This window comes from Clarias gariepinus, chromosome 20 (assembly GCF_024256425.1).
Source record: "Clarias gariepinus isolate MV-2021 ecotype Netherlands chromosome 20, CGAR_prim_01v2, whole genome shotgun sequence".
In the NCBI taxonomy this organism is placed as follows: domain Eukaryota; kingdom Metazoa; phylum Chordata; class Actinopteri; order Siluriformes; family Clariidae; genus Clarias; species Clarias gariepinus.
In genome coordinates, this window is record NC_071119.1 from 17,207,251 (window position 1) to 17,225,680 (window position 18,430).

The window sequence follows — 18,430 nt, forward strand, 5'->3', positions numbered from 1 at the left end:
TCCTCATCTGTTACATTTTTAAGGACACGACGTGCACCAAAATCAATATCGCTTCTCGCTTACTAGTTAGGCGGCCTCCCCTTCAGATATGCGAAGGAGCGGGGCCGCGGAATTAGGCTTGGCTGGTGAGCTATCCTTGCTAATGATCCCAGGCTTGCACCCCACGCTATAAAATTATCGGGGTTTGTTGGGTTACAGTGGATTTTTCTACACAGTTCGAGTGCGACGCACGCGCAACAACGCGGAAGTGCGGGATGCAAGTGGGGCAAATGAAACGCGCCCAGGGACTTTAAAGAAGCCAGAGATGGGAGGGGCCTGGCTATCAGCGGAGAGCAGAGTCAGTGCGAGTGGACGGAGGCAGGAGCTGCTGTCCTCGCTGGCCCACGCTGCCACTCTGTCCGCTGTCCACCGTTTACCAGCCTGTGCCCGCATGCCAACCAAACCTGCACATGCACATTCCATCCTTTCCATCCTCACTCCTTTAACCCTTTCCTTCCCATTTTTTTCCGTAAGACCTTACCTCAAGTCCGTGCTTCATGGTGCCGCCCATGCACTTAGGGTCAAACCCGTTACACGGGCCAAATGTAGTCAACAATATAAAAAAAAAAAAACCTTTAATTCTTGTTTTAATGTTATTTGGAAGTAAACGAAATAGTAATAGCTAAAATAGTAAAATAATTAGGTTAAAATATTACAAGGGGAATGTTTGATGTTCTCACCTATACATTCAAAGAAAATGAAATGCACCTTTCCCCACCAGTGTTTAATCAGCAAGTATATGTCACCCCTTTTTATGATAGATGAATATAATGACTAAAACAAAGCTGCTCGTGTTGGCTCATATCGGAAGCATTTTGATCAAAGGGAAGATAAAAAGTAAAAAGTGAAAGTGTGTACCAACAACACAGCACAATGCATGTTTGTGAATGGCTGAAATGTGGTTGTGAATAAGCTTTTCAGTGAATGTACAATGTTGGAGTGAACCCACGTGTCAATATGAGAGATTTATAAGAGATTTCTCTTTCCCAGAAATACAACAAACACAAATTTATATGTGTTAAATAAGCGCTGTGTTTCCAATGTGAGCCGCTTTGTTTCAGTTACAATATACTAACATATTTTTGCTGTGTAGTGGACCGCGTGCACACAATCTCTCGAAGGACACTAACTGCACAGACCAAACTGTTATCTTCTTGTACTGTTATAAAATATTCTAAATATAAACAAACAAACAAAATACAGCTATTTTCTCAGAGCTAAACGGAAAAGTGAAGATTACCAATTAGGCGCGTGGTCCGTTGCCTATTGTAGCAACACTGAACGAGGCATAACCGTTGTTTTTGCTTCGGTTATGACATAGCATAGTTTTATTATCTGCTGTGGTAGATCTAATTTATTCAAATGCAATAATAAAGTTTTATATCCTCAGGAGGGGTCATAACATTGTTTTAGCGATAATTTCACGGAAGCGAGTTCAGAACTAAATCACTGCTCCTGCTCAATCTAAAGCACTGTCACACTAAAAAAACAAGCCGTTCAGAAGCTTCAATTAGAATAAAACAAACTAATAAATACTTTTGTTATAAAATTTAGTTTTTGTCTCCTTTTTTCTCTTTCTTTGTCCCCTTAGAGACTCTGTAGTAGGTTTTCACAGTTAATTATGAAAAAGAATTGTGTGTGAAAATAGTGGAGGAAGGGTAACTGTGTAAGACGAGAAGGGGGAGAGGGCAGGGGCTACTTACTTTAGCTTTACACACACACACACACACACACACACACACACACATACTGTACACAGCCCCGGCGCGCACAAACGAAAACACTTATCTGTCAGGATTTATTTATTAATTTTTTAAAAAGTAAAAGTTTTTAAAAGTTTTTTTACTTTATATTTTGTGTTAATTATTTTTATGTATTTATTTTTTGGGGCTGTGGAACAAATAATTTGAGTTTCTCTTACTTTTTATGGGAAAACCCGATTTGGTTTATAAGTGTTTTACCTCTATACTGCTTAATCCTGTATACATGGTTGTGGGGGGCCTGGAGCCTATCCTGGAAAACTTAGGGCACAAGCACATCCATCACAGAGCACACACACATATTCACACATTACAGTGGAACCTCAGATTATAAGTAACGTGGATTACAAGTGTTCCGCTAGACGAGCAAAGATTTTTAATAAATTTTGACTTGAAAAACGAGCATTGTCTTGACACTGAGTATCATTTTTCACACATCCACTTCTTGGGGGTTCGTGGATGGTCTTGGTGTTAGTGGCTGGAGGATCCCATATGACATTGCTAAGTTACAAAAGTCTTTAAAGTTGCTTTTTGAGAAGACTGACTGTAAGAATGCAACTAACCTGTGCAATGAAATCTGTCTTGTGGTAAATGGAGTTTTGTTTCTGAAAACAAATTATCTGACGTGTTTATTTGTTCCAATTTGCCGCCGTCAAATTGTTTTACATTTAGCACACACTGTCCCCTGGGCTGGGCACCTTGGCCAGCAGAAAACATACGCACACATTAGTTCACACTTTTACTGACCCACACTATTCACAGATGTACAGACATACTGCAACAAATGTGCCACCTGTCAAAAGACCAGGGTTGTTTCCCAGCAGTGAAAATCACCCCTGTACCCTCTCACTGTGATCTGTGCACCCTTTTGACACATTGCCATGGACATTGTAGGCCCACTCAAAAAAGGTAGTGTAGGACATCAGTACATCCTGGGGGTCAGCGATTATACTACAAGATATCCAGAGGCATTAACATTACGATCTATTACCACACCATATACCACAAGATATTCACACTCTCATTTAACTTTTTTCCAGGGAAGGCATTCCAGAGGAGATCTTGATGGACCAGGGAACCAACTTTACCTCATGACTAATGGGGCAACTGAACCGTCAGCTGTGCATCACCGCCATCAGAATAAGTCCTATATAATCCACAGATGGATGGACTGGTGAAGAGGTTTAATCAAACCCTGAAGAGCGTGCTACGTAAGTTTGTTGCAGACACAGGGTGTGATTGGGACGAATAGCTGCCTTTTGTACTTTTTGCTTACAGTGAAGTACCTCAAGCCTCAACTGGTTTCTCACCATTTAAACTCCTCTATGGCTGTAAAGTTCAGGGGCTGTTGGACCTGCTGGGAAAGGCCTGGAAAGACCCTGCATCCAAACCTGAAGAGACTGGCATAGTGCAGTATGTGCTGAAGATGAGGGACCGACTTGAGCAGTACCGGGAACAGGCAAAAGAAAACCTACAAGAGGCACTAAGAGCTCAAAAACGATGGTATGACATGCATGCAAGGTTTCGAAAGTTTCAGCTGGGGCAGAAAGTTCTACTCCTATTACTGTACAAATAGGAACAAACTGTTAGCCAAGTGGCAAGGACCGTACACAGTGGTCCGCAAGATGTGGCCAGTGACTTATAAGATCCACCGACCTGACAAAGGTAAAGCCAAACAGACTTACCATGTGAACCTGCTGAAAGAGTGGAAAGAGTCCACAAGTTTAAATTCTGTAAGGATTCCTTGAATTTGGTAGACCCCGTTTTGTCTACTCAGTGCTCAGCCTGTATTCTGCTTGTCCCCCCTGGATCCAGGGAACCGCCCAATGAAACACACAAGCCAGTGCTCAGTGAGACGTTCAAAGTTTATTGTGGAAAACAGGAGTATATATATGCACACACACACACAAAGGTATCAAAAAGGAAGGCACAGGTGGTTATATCTGGTCCAGAATGTTTATAAAAGATCATGGAGAGGAACAGGAGCTTGGTAGTTGTTCTTCGTTAGGAGAACGGTTTTATGACCTGAACATAGATTATACTAAAAAATGTGTTTGCTTATAGCGCAGCGTGTCAAGGTCAATAAAAGAAAACACTCTGTTCTTATGCATACAAAGTATCATAAAAAACACTAAAAAATGAAATATTCCCTACAAATTAAAATTTTATTTGTCACGTACACAGTCATTCACAGTACAATATAAAGTGAAATGCTTATATGACCGCCTGTGACCTTAAAATTTTAAAAAACAATTGACAAGAAATAAGAGAAATGGAAAAAGAAGCAAGAAATAAATAAATAGTTTAACTATAAGAAGTTAGACCAAAATATAAAAGTTTTCAAAATATAAAGAATATAAAACTTTATATATATATATATATATATATATAAGACAAAATAAATTAAAATTTTAATGCAAATAAAAAGTGAAATAAATGTGAAATATGCAATGCGTGCAATATGCAATGTGTGCAAATGTTGCAATGTGTGTGCAAATGTGCAATGTCCATGGTTGTCCAGTCTACAGTGTATTGGAGTGTGTGCACAGATAAATAATGACCATAAATGACCATTTCTGTGCAATGTTGCAAAAACACGGAGATGATTAGTTCTGTGTGTTAACCTGGTTGAGAGACGGTATCGCCTGCGGGAAAAAGCTCCTCCAAAGTCTCTCTGTGCTGGCAGAAGCGCTTTCCTGATCACAACAGAGAAAAAAAAAAACCAATTGTTGGGGTGCCTCAGGTCCTTCACAATCTTCCTGGCCTTGGTCCAGCACCGCGCTTGCTGTAGATTGAGTGCAGGTCAGGGTGCTCGGTACAGATGATACGCTCAGCCGAATGTACAACCCTCTGTAGAGCTCGTCTGTCCTGCATGGTGCTGTTCCCGAACCAAGTTAAGATGTTTTCCGTCAGGATGCTCTCAATGGTGCAGGAGTAAAAGTTCCTGAGCACATTGGAGGGCAGTTTCAAGTCTCTCAAGCGCCTAGGGTGGTAAAGACACTGCCGGGCCTTTTTCACCATGGTGCTGATGTGACAGGACCATGACAAGTCCTGCGTGATGTAAACACCGAGGTATCGGAAGCTGTCCACTCTCTCCACTGGGCTTTCGTTGATGATGGGGGTCTGGTAGTTCCTCTACTGCTTTGTGCTAAAGTCCACTATCAACTCCTTGTCTTGCTGATGTTCAGGAGTAGATTGTTCCTCTGGCACCAGTTCTCTCTAGATTTCCAAGCTCCTCCAGGTAGGCTGTCTCGTTGTTGTCAGAGATCAGGCCCACTACGACAGTGCCGTCAGCAAACTTAATGATGGTGGTGAAGTTCGTAGTGGCTGTGCAGTCATAGGTGTACAATGAGTACAGCAGGGGGCACAACCCTGGGGGGCTCCAGTGCTAAGAGTGAGTGAGGCTGAGACATGTCCGCCCATCCGTATTGCCTGTGGTCTGCCAGTTAGGAAGTTGGAGATCCACTGAGACATAAATGAGCTGAGTCCCAGGTGCTGAAGCTTGGTATTAAATGCTGAGCTGTAGTCGATGAAAAGAATTTCAACATAATTCCCTTTTCTAGTGTCCAGATGAGTGCGCGATGTGTGAAGGAGATGAGAAATTGCATCGTCCGTGGAACAGTTCGGGTGGTATTGACGTTGAATGTGATCAAATGTAAGTGGGTACATCAGAAAGCTATTTACCTTGTATATCACCTGGGCAATGGTCAGCTGCAACCACAAGTGGACAAGGTGAAGGCAATTCGGCGAAGCCTAAGACCCAGAACAAAGAAGGCAGTGAGGTCTTTCCTTGGGTTAGTGCGCTGGTACAGAAGGCTTATGCTGTCAAGTACCCCTGACAGACTTGCTAGTTAAATCAGGTCGCAATCCAATTCCACGGACAGAAAGCTGTAAAACAGCATTCAACACTCTAAAAGAGAAAATGTGTTCTAGCTTAGTCCTACAGAGCCCACTGGTTCCTGATGCAAGTAGATGCTTCCGCCACATGATTCGGAGCAGTACTGGCAAAAGAAGGTACAGGAGAATAAAAACCTGTCGTTTACCTCATTCATCAGATATTCAGCAGTAGAGAAAGAGGGCCTCACTATCAAATGGGCCCTTGACAGCTTACAGTATTACCTCCTTGGATGAGAGTTCGACCTTGAATCCGACCATAGAGCACTGACCGGGATCCAAACCATGAAAGATCATAATGCCAGAGTTACAAAGTGGTACTTGGCCCTGCAGCCTTATAATTTTAAAATACGTGTAACAGGTTCGACCCTATGTGCACGGGCAGCACCATGAAGCACAGAGACAAGGCGAGGTCTTACGGGAAAAAGAGTAATTTATTTAGGAGAAATGGGGAAGGAAAGGGTTGAGGGAAGAGAATGGAGGCACGCAGGCATGCAGGCACACCATGGCTGAGTGGCAGAACAGAGCACATGGACTAAACTCCGCATCTTGCTTTTATAATGCGGAGCAAGTCCAAGGTCCTTTTAGGCGTCCCTTTGCATACCTGCAGAAGGAGGTGCCGCCCATCTAGGGAGACTACAGATGTTACTTATGCAGTATTCTGGTTTTACCGCCACGCCTCACGGTGGCAGCATTTAAGTTTGTGCGTTTGCTGGCTTCTACCGCTGAGTGGCGCTATATAATTATAGACTGACGCCTCGGGCATCAGTTCATTCTCTCAAAGATTAATGAGCCGCGCTCTGTTAGAGCTGCATGTAGTAGCGGATAAAAGTAAGTGAAACATTGTAGTTAAACAAATTCATAATCACAGTATTAACATTTTTAAATTAAGTTAAATCTTATTAGGATCGAATTTAATCAAAGTTAAAGTTTACACAGTGAGCCTTTAGATTATATTATGTGTAATTAGAAAAGCTATGCATGTATGTTTTTTGTCATCTTATATTTTGTGTTCTTTAAATTTGTAGTAGATTTATTAACTGAAATAAATGAAAATAAATGACCATAAAAATTGTCAGGACGTGCTACTGCGTCAGCAGATGTCAATGTGTTTTTGCGTTATTATAAGGAGTAAATGCAGTAGGCTGTTATGATCATTATAATGTTCTTTAATAAATAATGAAAACATTTTAACAAATTACATTTTCACATCCCAGCACCCCCGTTGCGCTGTACCAGTGAAACATTAAACGAATTTATCATCACAGTACTAAAATTACCGTACAAATTTAGAACTTAAATATAGGCATTTTTTAGTTCCATCGAATTTAAGCAAAGTAAATGTTAACACAGTAAGTGTTGTGGAAAAATACTCAGAGTCAGGCTTTGCTTACAGAAGATTACGACCTTTATTATCATGCAATAACGGCCGGAGCTGCACCATGGACACAACTGAATCTCTGGTCCGTTTTCACCATTATATATGCAGGGCTCGCTGTACATCCCTTCAACATCTGTTTCCCATTAGGGGCCCTCTTTAGCTCACAATGAAGGTGCCCCAATGTAAAGCTCTGGTTTCCTATGCACGCACACACAGAGAAGCCTATGTCTCAGCTTCGCACACACATCCCCCATTATATACAGATATGGTACCTTCTATCCCCCAAAAGTAAGTAAAATCAAATGAAATTAAATAAAAATTTCTCCCATATCCCCCCCTCTGGGGCTTATAAGTCCCACACTAATTGTTTACTCTAGAGTGCGACTCCATGAGTTAGTCTTCCTTACACTAACTGGTGATTAAATTAAATCACTGGATTTTTATCAATGACCAACCTATGGATTCGTATTCTAGGGAAGATCGAGCCAAACATCTCCGCCCTTATTTGACTAGGACGGAGTAAAAGACTCGACCTCCATGACCTTATACTTCTCATAACCCAATAACATGACATGAACATGTAAATAATACAGTGATTTTCTAGGATTACATCAATTGGACAAATCATATAACCTACAATGAAACATACATAACACAATACAATTTTTAAGAATAGATAGAATTTTAAACAGCCTTGTCGTAATATAATAGTCTTCAACCCAGATGCTTTGCGCATCGTAGAGAGTCAGTTGGAGCCCACAAGAGAGGTTGCCAGCACGTCATTATGGGCTCATGCCATGGACGATACGCATCAATATATGAACCAGTAAAGTCTCTTATTAGAGTTATATATGGGTGAGTTAGGGATGTCCTTGATGACTGTGTCCAGAAATTTATCCTTGTCTGTTGTTGCTAGGAAAGGCTGTTAATTTTAGAAAACCTTTGGTTAAATATAAATCACATTTATAAAATTCATTAGATACAATAACATCACCCATTAGCTGCTTCAATTAAATTTCTGCATCTGGAATAAAAGAGAACGTTGTTTAGTGGCATTACACATTGTCATAATTTGTTTAAGGCTTGCTTCCTTCTCGTGCACTTTTCCTGTGGAGGAAATTAAAATTAGTTGTCGCTTCTGCTGTTTTATCTGTGAAAGCAATATAGTGTTAGTTAAACAGAAATGCATTTATACAATATAGAGGACATAAATCGTTGTCACACATAATCTGTACAGTTGTTTGTCCTGTCAGTTGTGTAAGGGGGAAAACTGGTCTCAGTCAGTCAGTCAGTCTCGTCTGTATCAGGAGTGGGGTGCTGCTTTTAAGCAGTTTTTCATACTTAATTTGGAGCAGCGGAGTGTTTGACGCTGCGCAATTTGGTATCCAACTTGTGCCAATAGTTGGTTATTTCCCAATAAAGATTTAATTTCTTGCACTTTTTTTTGATGTTAGGTCCTTCTCTCCTTCTTCCTCAGTTTTCAGTACTCATATTTTGGGGACTCTTGTGTAATGGTTCAAGTGATACCACGTGGTTTTGCCTTTCACTTGAATCACTGTTGGAGTGGCTGCCACAACTTTGTAGTACCCCTCCCTCCTGGGCTTGTGCCATATCCTCCTGAACACTCGCAGATAGACCTGGTCTCCTGGAGTGGTGGGGCATGGAGCGTCTTTCCTTCATCGCCTCCTTGCTCTTTTCCTGCACATAAATTGCTCCATATATGGCAGTTAGTTTCTTTATATAAGATTTTTTGCAGTTGTTTTAGCGGTGGGCCTTTATATGGCTTTTACAGAATGGCACAGGCATGGGTCGACCCGTAAGCATTTCATGCAGGGTTAAGTGTGTACTTCTGTTAGTTTGCATGCTTGTTAATTCATTGGTGCAAAAAGTAAAGCCTCACCCCAGTTAAGCTTTATACTACTACAAATATTATTAATCATGGCTTTGAGATTGCCCTTTATACTTTCTACCTTCTCCTGGGACTGTGAACATACCCAAATCTTTGCTATGTTCCCAACCGTTGTAATACCTGCCTTATATTTTCTGAATGAATACTGATCCATTATCTGAACTGATCTCTAACGGAATTTCAAATCTAGGTATCACTTCCCTTGTGATTTGATAACTGTTCCTGCCCCTTCGTCTGCAGATGGTATTGATTCTACCTATCTACTAAATCTGTCAGCTATTACAAGCATGTACCTTTCGCCTCGAACCCTACTTTATCGTGTCCACATAGTTCACCACAAAGTGCTTAAATGGTCACTCTGGAACCGGTGTATGACCAATGGGTGTCGCTGCTTCCTTCATGACATTATGCTTAGCACATATCACATAAAGCTAGGTAATCATCAACCATAGCATGCAGATATGAAGACCAATACCCTTGTTGCTCGATTTTTCTCACTACCTCACTTCTTGTTCAATGGTCAAGTCCATGATCATTTAAAACCAAAAATGTTCAACAGTGCTGTGAGTGCTTTGATCAGACCTTCATGTGAACGCCAAATACCCTGTGCGTCCTTCTGCGCTCCCATCTGGAGCCACATCGAGTGCTCGTATGGACCTGCTTGATGTTGAACCCGAAGAATATCTTTCAACTGAGGCTGCAGTTCTATAAGGACTATTGGCACTTGCACTGCCAGCTGAAGCTTTGATGCTCGCTTTGCTTCTAAGTCTGCTATATTGTTACACTTAGTGACATAGTCATTTCCCTTTTTATGGGCCTGGCATTCAATGACAGCCAACCATCTTGGTAGCATCATAGCAGATATTAGGTTACTTGTTTGTTCAGCATGTTAAATGGAAGTTCCTTTACTCCTTTTAAACCCTCTTTGCTTCCATACTGCTCCAAACAGATGACATGCACCATGCAAATAGGCTGAATCTGTAAAAATATTTGCTATTAGCCCTTTTCATAATTGGCAGGAGGCTGTGGGCACTTTTCAGCTCAGCTGATTGAGTGGAACACGGTTACGAACAATTCTGAGAAAAGATGGTTTAAAGTCTTCTCAATTCTTCATCATTATTGGATACCTAGTGTGACTTCCTACATGGTCTCTAAACTAAACCCATCAGCAAAGTAAGTGATTTCTGCAACCGATATCGGTTTAGACTCGGTCAGGCCGTAACCTAGTAAATGCCAATGAATTCTCCACACAATCATGAGACACTTCTTCATAGGCATAAGGGATTAATCTAGCTGGGTTAGCTGTGTCACATCGCTTTATTGTAATGTCGGGATATGTGAGCAGTGAAGAATGACCTAGAATGCGAGCTTGAGTTAGAAAGATTTCCCTTGTTTTATCAACTCTACAACCTATAGGTAACTTAGTCAACATAGATGATTTTCCATATGCATAATGTACAGCTGCAAGACCCTGTTGTTAGCATGGTGGCTATCCTTAAGCTATATTATCTAGCTTAGTGCTGTAGTAAGCTAGGGCTGGTTTTTCCTATCACTGCAAGTTCATCACTACATCGATATAGCTGAGGCAGATCCATCAGCTCGGTTAGCCACATACAGATAGAACAGCTTGATATAATCAGGTGTACCTAAAATTCATTTCTTGATGATGGATTCAAATGCTAACAGTTCATCTGTGTTCCATTTTAAGGGAGCATTTAGATCTTGCAGTTTTCTTTTCTCATTATTTCCTTTAGTGGATCTGTTTTTACTGCATACTCCTCCCTCCAGTCAGCATGAAACCTGTTACCCCTAGACAGGTCATCACTGTTTATCTGGTTGTGACAATGGTGCTTTACTTATGCCTTCTAATTAGGTAGGCACTACGGCTATCGTCTCATGTGAAAATAGTCATCATACCCATTCAACTTGAGGCTCGCAGTATTGTAGTTTAGCGTTGGACACTCTATGACCTCCCTGAGCTACATAGCTTACTGAGTTCCGTAATGGAATCCCTATGGCACGCTTCTAATGATGATAAACATGTTAAACACTCATCCATATGCTTACGAGGGCTATTTTCTATTCTTAAACCTCCTAAATCAGCTTCCAAATCTGCTTGAATTTATGCAGTGAGTGGTTGAATCTTCATGGCATTTTTGGTACATATATTGTTTACCAGTACATGTAAATGCAAACAAATATCTACTCTCTTCTGCCACTGAAACACTGAAGAAGGCTGAACAAAGATCAATTACAGTAAAGTATATGGCTTTTTTTTTTACCTGTTATACTATTAAACTGCATCCAAATCATGCACAAGACGCCATTTATTTGTACCTGGCTTGATCGCCGGGAAAATAGAAAAGTTACAGAAACTGGTTGTCTCTTCTAGTACAGATGTCTTTACTAGGCCTTCAATAATGTTTTTTTTTTATGCCAGCTTCTGCCTCAGATCGCAAAGGATATTGTCTTATTCTGAGCAGTTTTACATCTGGTTAAAGTTGTACTTGAATTGAGCTGGCTGAATTAAATAGGCCTACAACTGTGTAATGCCGATCCCATAATTCAGGTGGGACCTGACTCTCCATTCCCTCTACAATTCATCTTCAACAGTCTCAACTACCTCAGATGCTGATGCCAATTGTGTTTGTGACTTGTGGCTAACTACAACTTCCCTATAAGGGTTACCAATCAAATTATTACCACACAAGATTTTAATATAGGTTTTATCTGTAGCATGAAAAATCAACAGGTTTATGGTTGACTCCCACTGGACTTCTTTAGCTTTCTTCCTTATTGGTCCTATGTCCTTTGAGCTGTAATTTATCCTACCAGACATATAATGTCACCTGAAGAACAGAATCAGTTACATTGAACCACCTCTTTACAAAATCACACTCATCTACACTAAGACTATAGCTACACTAAAACTATAGCTGCTCCTGGCCGGCCTATGATGATATACTAAGTAACTAATTTAACCAACGTTGTGTGCTTTTGTTTCTTCCTGCCATGCCTGTCCAAAGTCAGTATCTTTGGTTGGGTCATACATCATTGTACAGTGAAAGTCTGAACAGGGTAATTGTGCTTCAGGAATCTGTGATCAACATACACCTTCTGGAGAACACCATATTTGCAGTCCTAATTTACCTACTGCTTCTCTGCTTAGTAAATTAACTCGTGTATGACTTGAGACTAATACAGAGTTGGTCATACTTTTATTGTTTGTTTGTAGACGGTCTGGTGCGGTTGTAGGAACTAACTGCTTTTGTCCCAAGAATCCTACTGTCTTGGCAAATTTTCCCCAAACATGCAATGTGAGGCATGACTTTAATTTAAGCATGTATAAACTGCTTCTGTATCAACTAACATGGGTGTACTCTTACCGTCTATCTCAGTGTGTAACTTGTTAGTTGAGTTCTTGTTAGTTGTCAAAATAGGTGATTTATTCTCCCCTGTTGGATTCTCTGGGCCCCCTAACATCCCTGTTTTGGATCCCCCTCTTCAAGGATTTACTGGGCCTTGAACTTGATCTCGGGGAGGATGTTGCCATCCCCCTCCCATCGCATTCCTTCGGGGCTGGGGCCATGAATGTTAGGCAGTTTGATCGGTTGTGTCCAGCCTGTCCACACCCCCAACATACGCCTGGGGGAAAGTTAGACTGAGTGTTCCTTTGTCCTCTCTGTTGCTGGTTGGCTCTCCACTCCCTCTGCCCTGGCTTTTGAGTGAAAATGTTAATGACAGGCGCAGGCATCTGGTTTGAGTTTGGAGGTAGTGCTGCTGATGATGTCTCACTGTTTCTGCAACTGGCTGGATCCTTGGTGAAGGACTGCTTGGGGCCCTCTCTGTTTCTTTGGTAATCAGAGTACCTTAGGCCTTTTTCTTTGTTAGCTCTGTAAGTTTTCAAGCTGTAACTGCCTCCAGGTCGCCCCTTTAATGTCTTTGGGTCAATTTTAGGTGGATATTCAGCACGCAAGGCCTTCCACACAACAGGGCGGTAAGCCTCAAATACAGTTCATCCATGTGTTATGTATTCACAGCCTCACTCGAGTCCGAAGCATGTTTTTTCTCCCCCCCAAAATCTTCGCAAACAGTTTTCATATCAATCACCGATAAAAGCTTGCCTAAGGTCTCCTCTTCTACGACCTTAATCCATTTCCCTGCACCCTCGTGAATGTTATGGAGGCGGTTGACAACTCCCTCGAGATCCTGAGTTGCCCATGGTACATATTGTCCCCGTGCACCTTTAACTAAAATTTAAGGTAAATTGGAAATTATGGAGCTAGGTTCCTAAGTCTTCCAGTGTTCCTTCTCTGTTTCCAACTGCCCATATTAAATAACAATCCTCTTCACCTTCATCCCCTCTACTGTACAAAGACCTATGCCCAGTCCTTAATGTTGTATCTATCTGACTTCTTACTTGTCCTGGTGTTAGTGCTCCTGTCTAACCTCTCTCACTTATCTGCACCCTTTCCTGTTCGTTTATCCTCTTATCCTCTTATCCCTTATCCTCTTCCCCACATAGCTTTTTCACTCTGTAAATCTGCTCCTACTTTCTTATAACAATCTTACGGTGTGCTTTGCTCTCTACTCCTTCTCCTCTCCTTTCTCAACTTCACACCTGGCTCTCTGTCGCCTCCATCTAAATCTACATGACCTTCCATTCACATTTTTTCAACATTCAATATTCAACATTCCCTTAAACATTGGGAATTGACCTTCTGTCTGCACATATAGGGGAGGTGTAGCGCTTCCCCTCCCTTACTCTGTTTTTCTGTGCCTCACTGTCTGACTTTCTCAACTTTTTCCTCACTTGCTTTTTCTTTCTTACCAACTCTACTCATTCTTCCTTAAACAGAGCTAGGACCTCTCTTTCCTGCTGTCTTTTCAACTCCTCTGGACACGCTTTTTCTCTCTTGCTGCCATTTTATAATTATAATTAAGGTTCCATCTCCTCATCATGCCACATCTAAGGTCCCCTCCTTTGGCCATTTTGTAATCATATCTTTAGTTCGCTTTTGCCATTTATTGGAGATCTTAGTTATGAGATCTGCACACAAAGGATGCTTCAGCACTAATACTGGAGAGGCTGCCATTATGCTTTATAGCCTGTCACCACAACTTAGATATTCTTACATTATCTTATGCCTAAGCCCTTACTTAATGATTAAATTTGCAACATACAACATTGTATAATCACAGAAATGTCCGCCTTCCTTACCAAGGCTCAACAGTTATAACCACTTTTTAATATACAATATTTTACTATTTGCCTATTAGCTTGCCAAAAAGCACAGTATTCTTATACACAGTGAACACTTTCATCAATAACTGATTAATGCCACAGTATTAATATGGGGTTTAGACACATTCACCACTCCACACTATTTATTTATTTATTTATAGGCTTATGCATTCATACTTTGTCCCTCTTTTCCTAGAAAATAGGGCTTATTCTTTGCATACTTGTCCCCTTTGCTAATTAGGGCTCATACACACACACATCTCTGGTCCGGCAACAAGCTGCCCCCCCTCTGAGGGTTGTACACACAATTCCCTCGGGAGGTCCAGCCCTGTTCACTGGACACAGAGCTTATGGTATCACTTATCCAGATTCCATCTCTCTCTCTCTCTCTCTCTCTCTCTCTCTCACACACACACACACACAAACACACAGACACACACTTAGGCGAACATAGAGCTCTCACACACTCAGACAGTAACAGACAGTAACAGACAGACACAACATCAATTAGGCCCAAACAACTGCAATTGCATTCAACTTAATGGCACAAAATAGTGCTCCACATAGGAAAAAAGATATAAAATAAAAGCCACAAAAACTCATACAATACCTTTTTTGGGTGGCTACACAATGCTTATGATGTACAACAGTACATTCCTCATAGGAAAAGATATCAATAAAAGCCACAAAACCTCATACAATACAAATTTTAAGGTGGCTACCAAATGCTTACGACACCAAAAGGTGTTCCTCATACAAAAGGGTATTTTTTATTAATTGCTGCGTATCCTCACACAAGCAATATTACTAATTAAGCGCAATTCCTTATTAACTTGCTTTCCACTCCTTATCATCCATCAAGGCCCACTTGATAATGAGTACAAATTAATATCAAGACTATCTACCTTTTTACATTGCCCTCTTAGCAACTCAAATAGACACTCAAATGCGCTCTCTCATACCATCTGTTATTGCTGCCATCAATCAATGCCCACTTGACAACAAAACAGACCAATGCAATGCTTATTTTATCAATTTACTATCAGTACAACAGTTAGTAAGCTGATGCATGCATTCTCTTCTGAAAACAAAGCCCATTTTAAATTACTTGAGTTGGAGAGGCCTTTATCAGGCGTCCTTACCACCATGGGTGATCCCAAGCAAACAACACAACCTAAGTATATAAGCAAAAGTTGCTTACCTTTGTAAGTGGCCACTTGTTTGTGTTGCTGACCAAGGAAGCCCATGCTGATCAGTCACCTTTGCCCCTTTACCACCCTGCTCGCAGCGCCAAGATGTTGTGGAAAAATACTCAGAGTCAGGCTTTGCTTACAGAAGATTACGACCTTTATTATCATGCAATAACGGCCGGAGCTGCACCATGGACACAACTGAATCTCTGGTCCGTTTTCACCATTATATATGCAGGGCTCGCTGTACATCCCTTCAACATCTGTTTCCCATTAGGGGCCCTCTTTAGCTCACAATGAAGGTGCCCCAATGTAAAGCTCTGGTTTCCTATGCACGCACACACAGAGAAGCCTATGTCTCAGCTTCGCACACACATCCCCCATTATATACAGATATGGTACCTTCTATCCCCCAAAAGTAAGTAAAATCAAATGAAATTAAATAAAAATTTCTCCCATATAAGCCTTAATATTTTATCATGTGTAACACTCGCGTAGACTGAAAACTTTGGCTGTGTGTATCAGAAAACGTGGGTGAGTCTCAGGTGTTGTCAGATTAATGGGCAAAAACTATATAATAAACCCATATAAGCTACATAGCCTATATAAGACTTGACTTTTATTTAAGTGCATGCACAGTGACAAGAAAACATTATGATGTTGTAAAATAATGAAAGCAAACAGGGATACAGTGCTATTCTGTATCGGTTTCGGTGGACTTGAGCGCGTCAGAAAATGAACCGAAACTCCATTTATACTCGCCTCACAGACGTGAAAAATATATACTTACAGAAAGCAAAATGTCTGCTTTTATATAAACAAATAGAGAAAAAAATCAGCTTACGTAATTCGCATAAAACGTGGATTACTACAGCGCATCCACTCACAGCCAAAACGAAAAGACATCAACTCATCAATGAATTATAAAAATGGCCAGTTTGTCTCCTTGCTGTTTTCCCCGACGCATTCATAATCATTAGTCTACTTCTGCCGGTGCGGTGTTTCTTATCCCCACCCCCGTTAAAACGACGTATTCAGCGGCTCGCCTGGAGAGGTTGTGCGCGCGGTCCACTACACAGCAAAAACATATATATTATAACTGAAATAAGGCGTACGTTTCGCACAGCGCCGCAAAGACAGCACTTATTTAACACACATAAATATGTGCTTGTTCAATTTCTGGGGAAAAGAAATCTCTTATAAATCTCTCATATTGACGCGTGTGTTCATCTGACTTTAGATCAAAACTCGGCAAAGGGAAAGAGCGCCGCGGGTTCACGCGAACATTTTTAATTCACTAAAAGATTTATTCACAACCACATTTCGGCCATTTACACACATGCATTGGGCTATGTTGTTTGTACACACTTTTACTTCCCCCCTTTCAATCTCCCCTTTGATCAAAATGCTCCTGATATGAGCCGACACGAGCAGCTTTGTTTCAGTCATAATATTCCTCTATCATAAAGAGAGGCGATATATACTTGCTGATTAAACACTGAAATTTTTTAAGGTGAAAGCGCGCGATGTGAGCAGCTTTAATTATTGATAATTAAATAATTATTAAATGGTGGACATAAACAGCAAAAATAACTATTATTTTACTTTTTATTATTATTATCAACTTATTGAATGATTATTTGAAACTGAAGCCCTTAGTGTAGATTTATGCCACGAGTCACTATATAATACAAAGATTATTACATTGTGCTCGGACCACTAAGCGTCTGTGGATTCCAAAATTGACTTTTTTACTGTTTTTTAATTACTGGAATGGAAGCGATAGAAAATTTCCTTATTATAACACGCCTTGTATTGTTTTTAATCGCTCGATACACAACAAATAATTCTTAATGCTATTTTACAAGGGTACAAATGGAATAATTTTATTTGGTTTATTTATTTATTTTTAAATAAAATCTAAAATTAAAACATTGTAGAGTAATTAAAAAAAGTGTAGAGTGATTAATAACATGCATGTTATGATAAGTAAAATCTCATTACAGGGATTAAAAATGGTAACAATGTCAATTTTAGAATGTAGAATCCAGAAGATTTTAAATTTACACAAATTTAAGAAGATCCTCCCCACTTTGCTATAACCATGCACAGTGGGGAGGGGTGCATTTTACTCTCTCTGAGTTTAAAGGTGAGAACAGCTGATTTACACCTGGGGAGGGTGATTCATTTGCATTTGAATGTGTCCGACATTGCAAAGCACACACAGTAGCACTGCAAGAACAACAACCTAAAGTAAATAGTGTGGCGTGGGTGGGGTTTGACAGACGACCATCATGCTTTGCGGGAGGGATTATGATGTGTTCACTGTGTTGGGGAAAGGTGTTTGGGGTAGTGGCTTCGGCCAGGGTGTGTGTGTGTGTGGGTAGATGTCTGTTTAGTGACTGTAGGATGTGCTGTTGCTCAATAAAGTACTCCCAGCCATTTGCATTGGGCAGCCAGGAAGCTCACTTGTCTCTCCAAGTTCTGTTGAGCGGTAAAAACGCTACATTTGGTGTCAGAAGTGGGATGGAGAGTAACGGCTTAGAGCGCACCCCAGAGCAAGCTACAGCTCCGTGCGCCGTCAGCCGGCGAGGCGACCTGCAGCTGCACCTGCCGTCCTACAACGGCGCTATCAAGCCCCACGCATTCATCGCCCAGGTGGAGCTAGCCGCTGACTTCGCGGGCTGGTCCCCGGCGGAAACAGCCGTCCGGGTGGCCCTCTCGCTGGAGGGCGAAGCACTCCGGGCGTTGGAAGACCTCCGTCTGGATGAGCGGAAGGACTGGGCGAAGTTGCGGGACTCGCTCCACTTCCGGTTTGGCGCGAATGACCGTAACGAGGCCGCGTGCGAGGAGCTGGCAACCCGCGTGCAGAGCGCCTCTGAGCCACTAGGGGCGTTCGCCATGGACCTGAGATCTCTCGCACGCCGGGGCTACCCGGAATTCGGGCCCGTCCAGCAGGAAGAGCTAGCACGGCGTGCGTTCCTGCGGGGAATTCGGCCGTCGCAGCTTCGC

General features: G+C 41.4%; 1 protein-coding gene across 1 annotated transcript in view; it reads left to right on the plus strand.

The window, feature by feature from the left end:
* Nucleotides 1-304: 304 nt before the first annotated feature.
* The window catches only part of LOC128508424 (fucolectin-like), a 46,538-nt gene continuing 28,412 nt past the window's right edge, over nucleotides 305-18,430 (plus strand). The window contains exon 1 of the mRNA XM_053479766.1: nucleotides 305-410. Coding sequence (XP_053335741.1) covers nucleotides 305-410 — 106 coding nt within the window. The remainder of the gene's footprint in view (nucleotides 411-18,430) is intronic.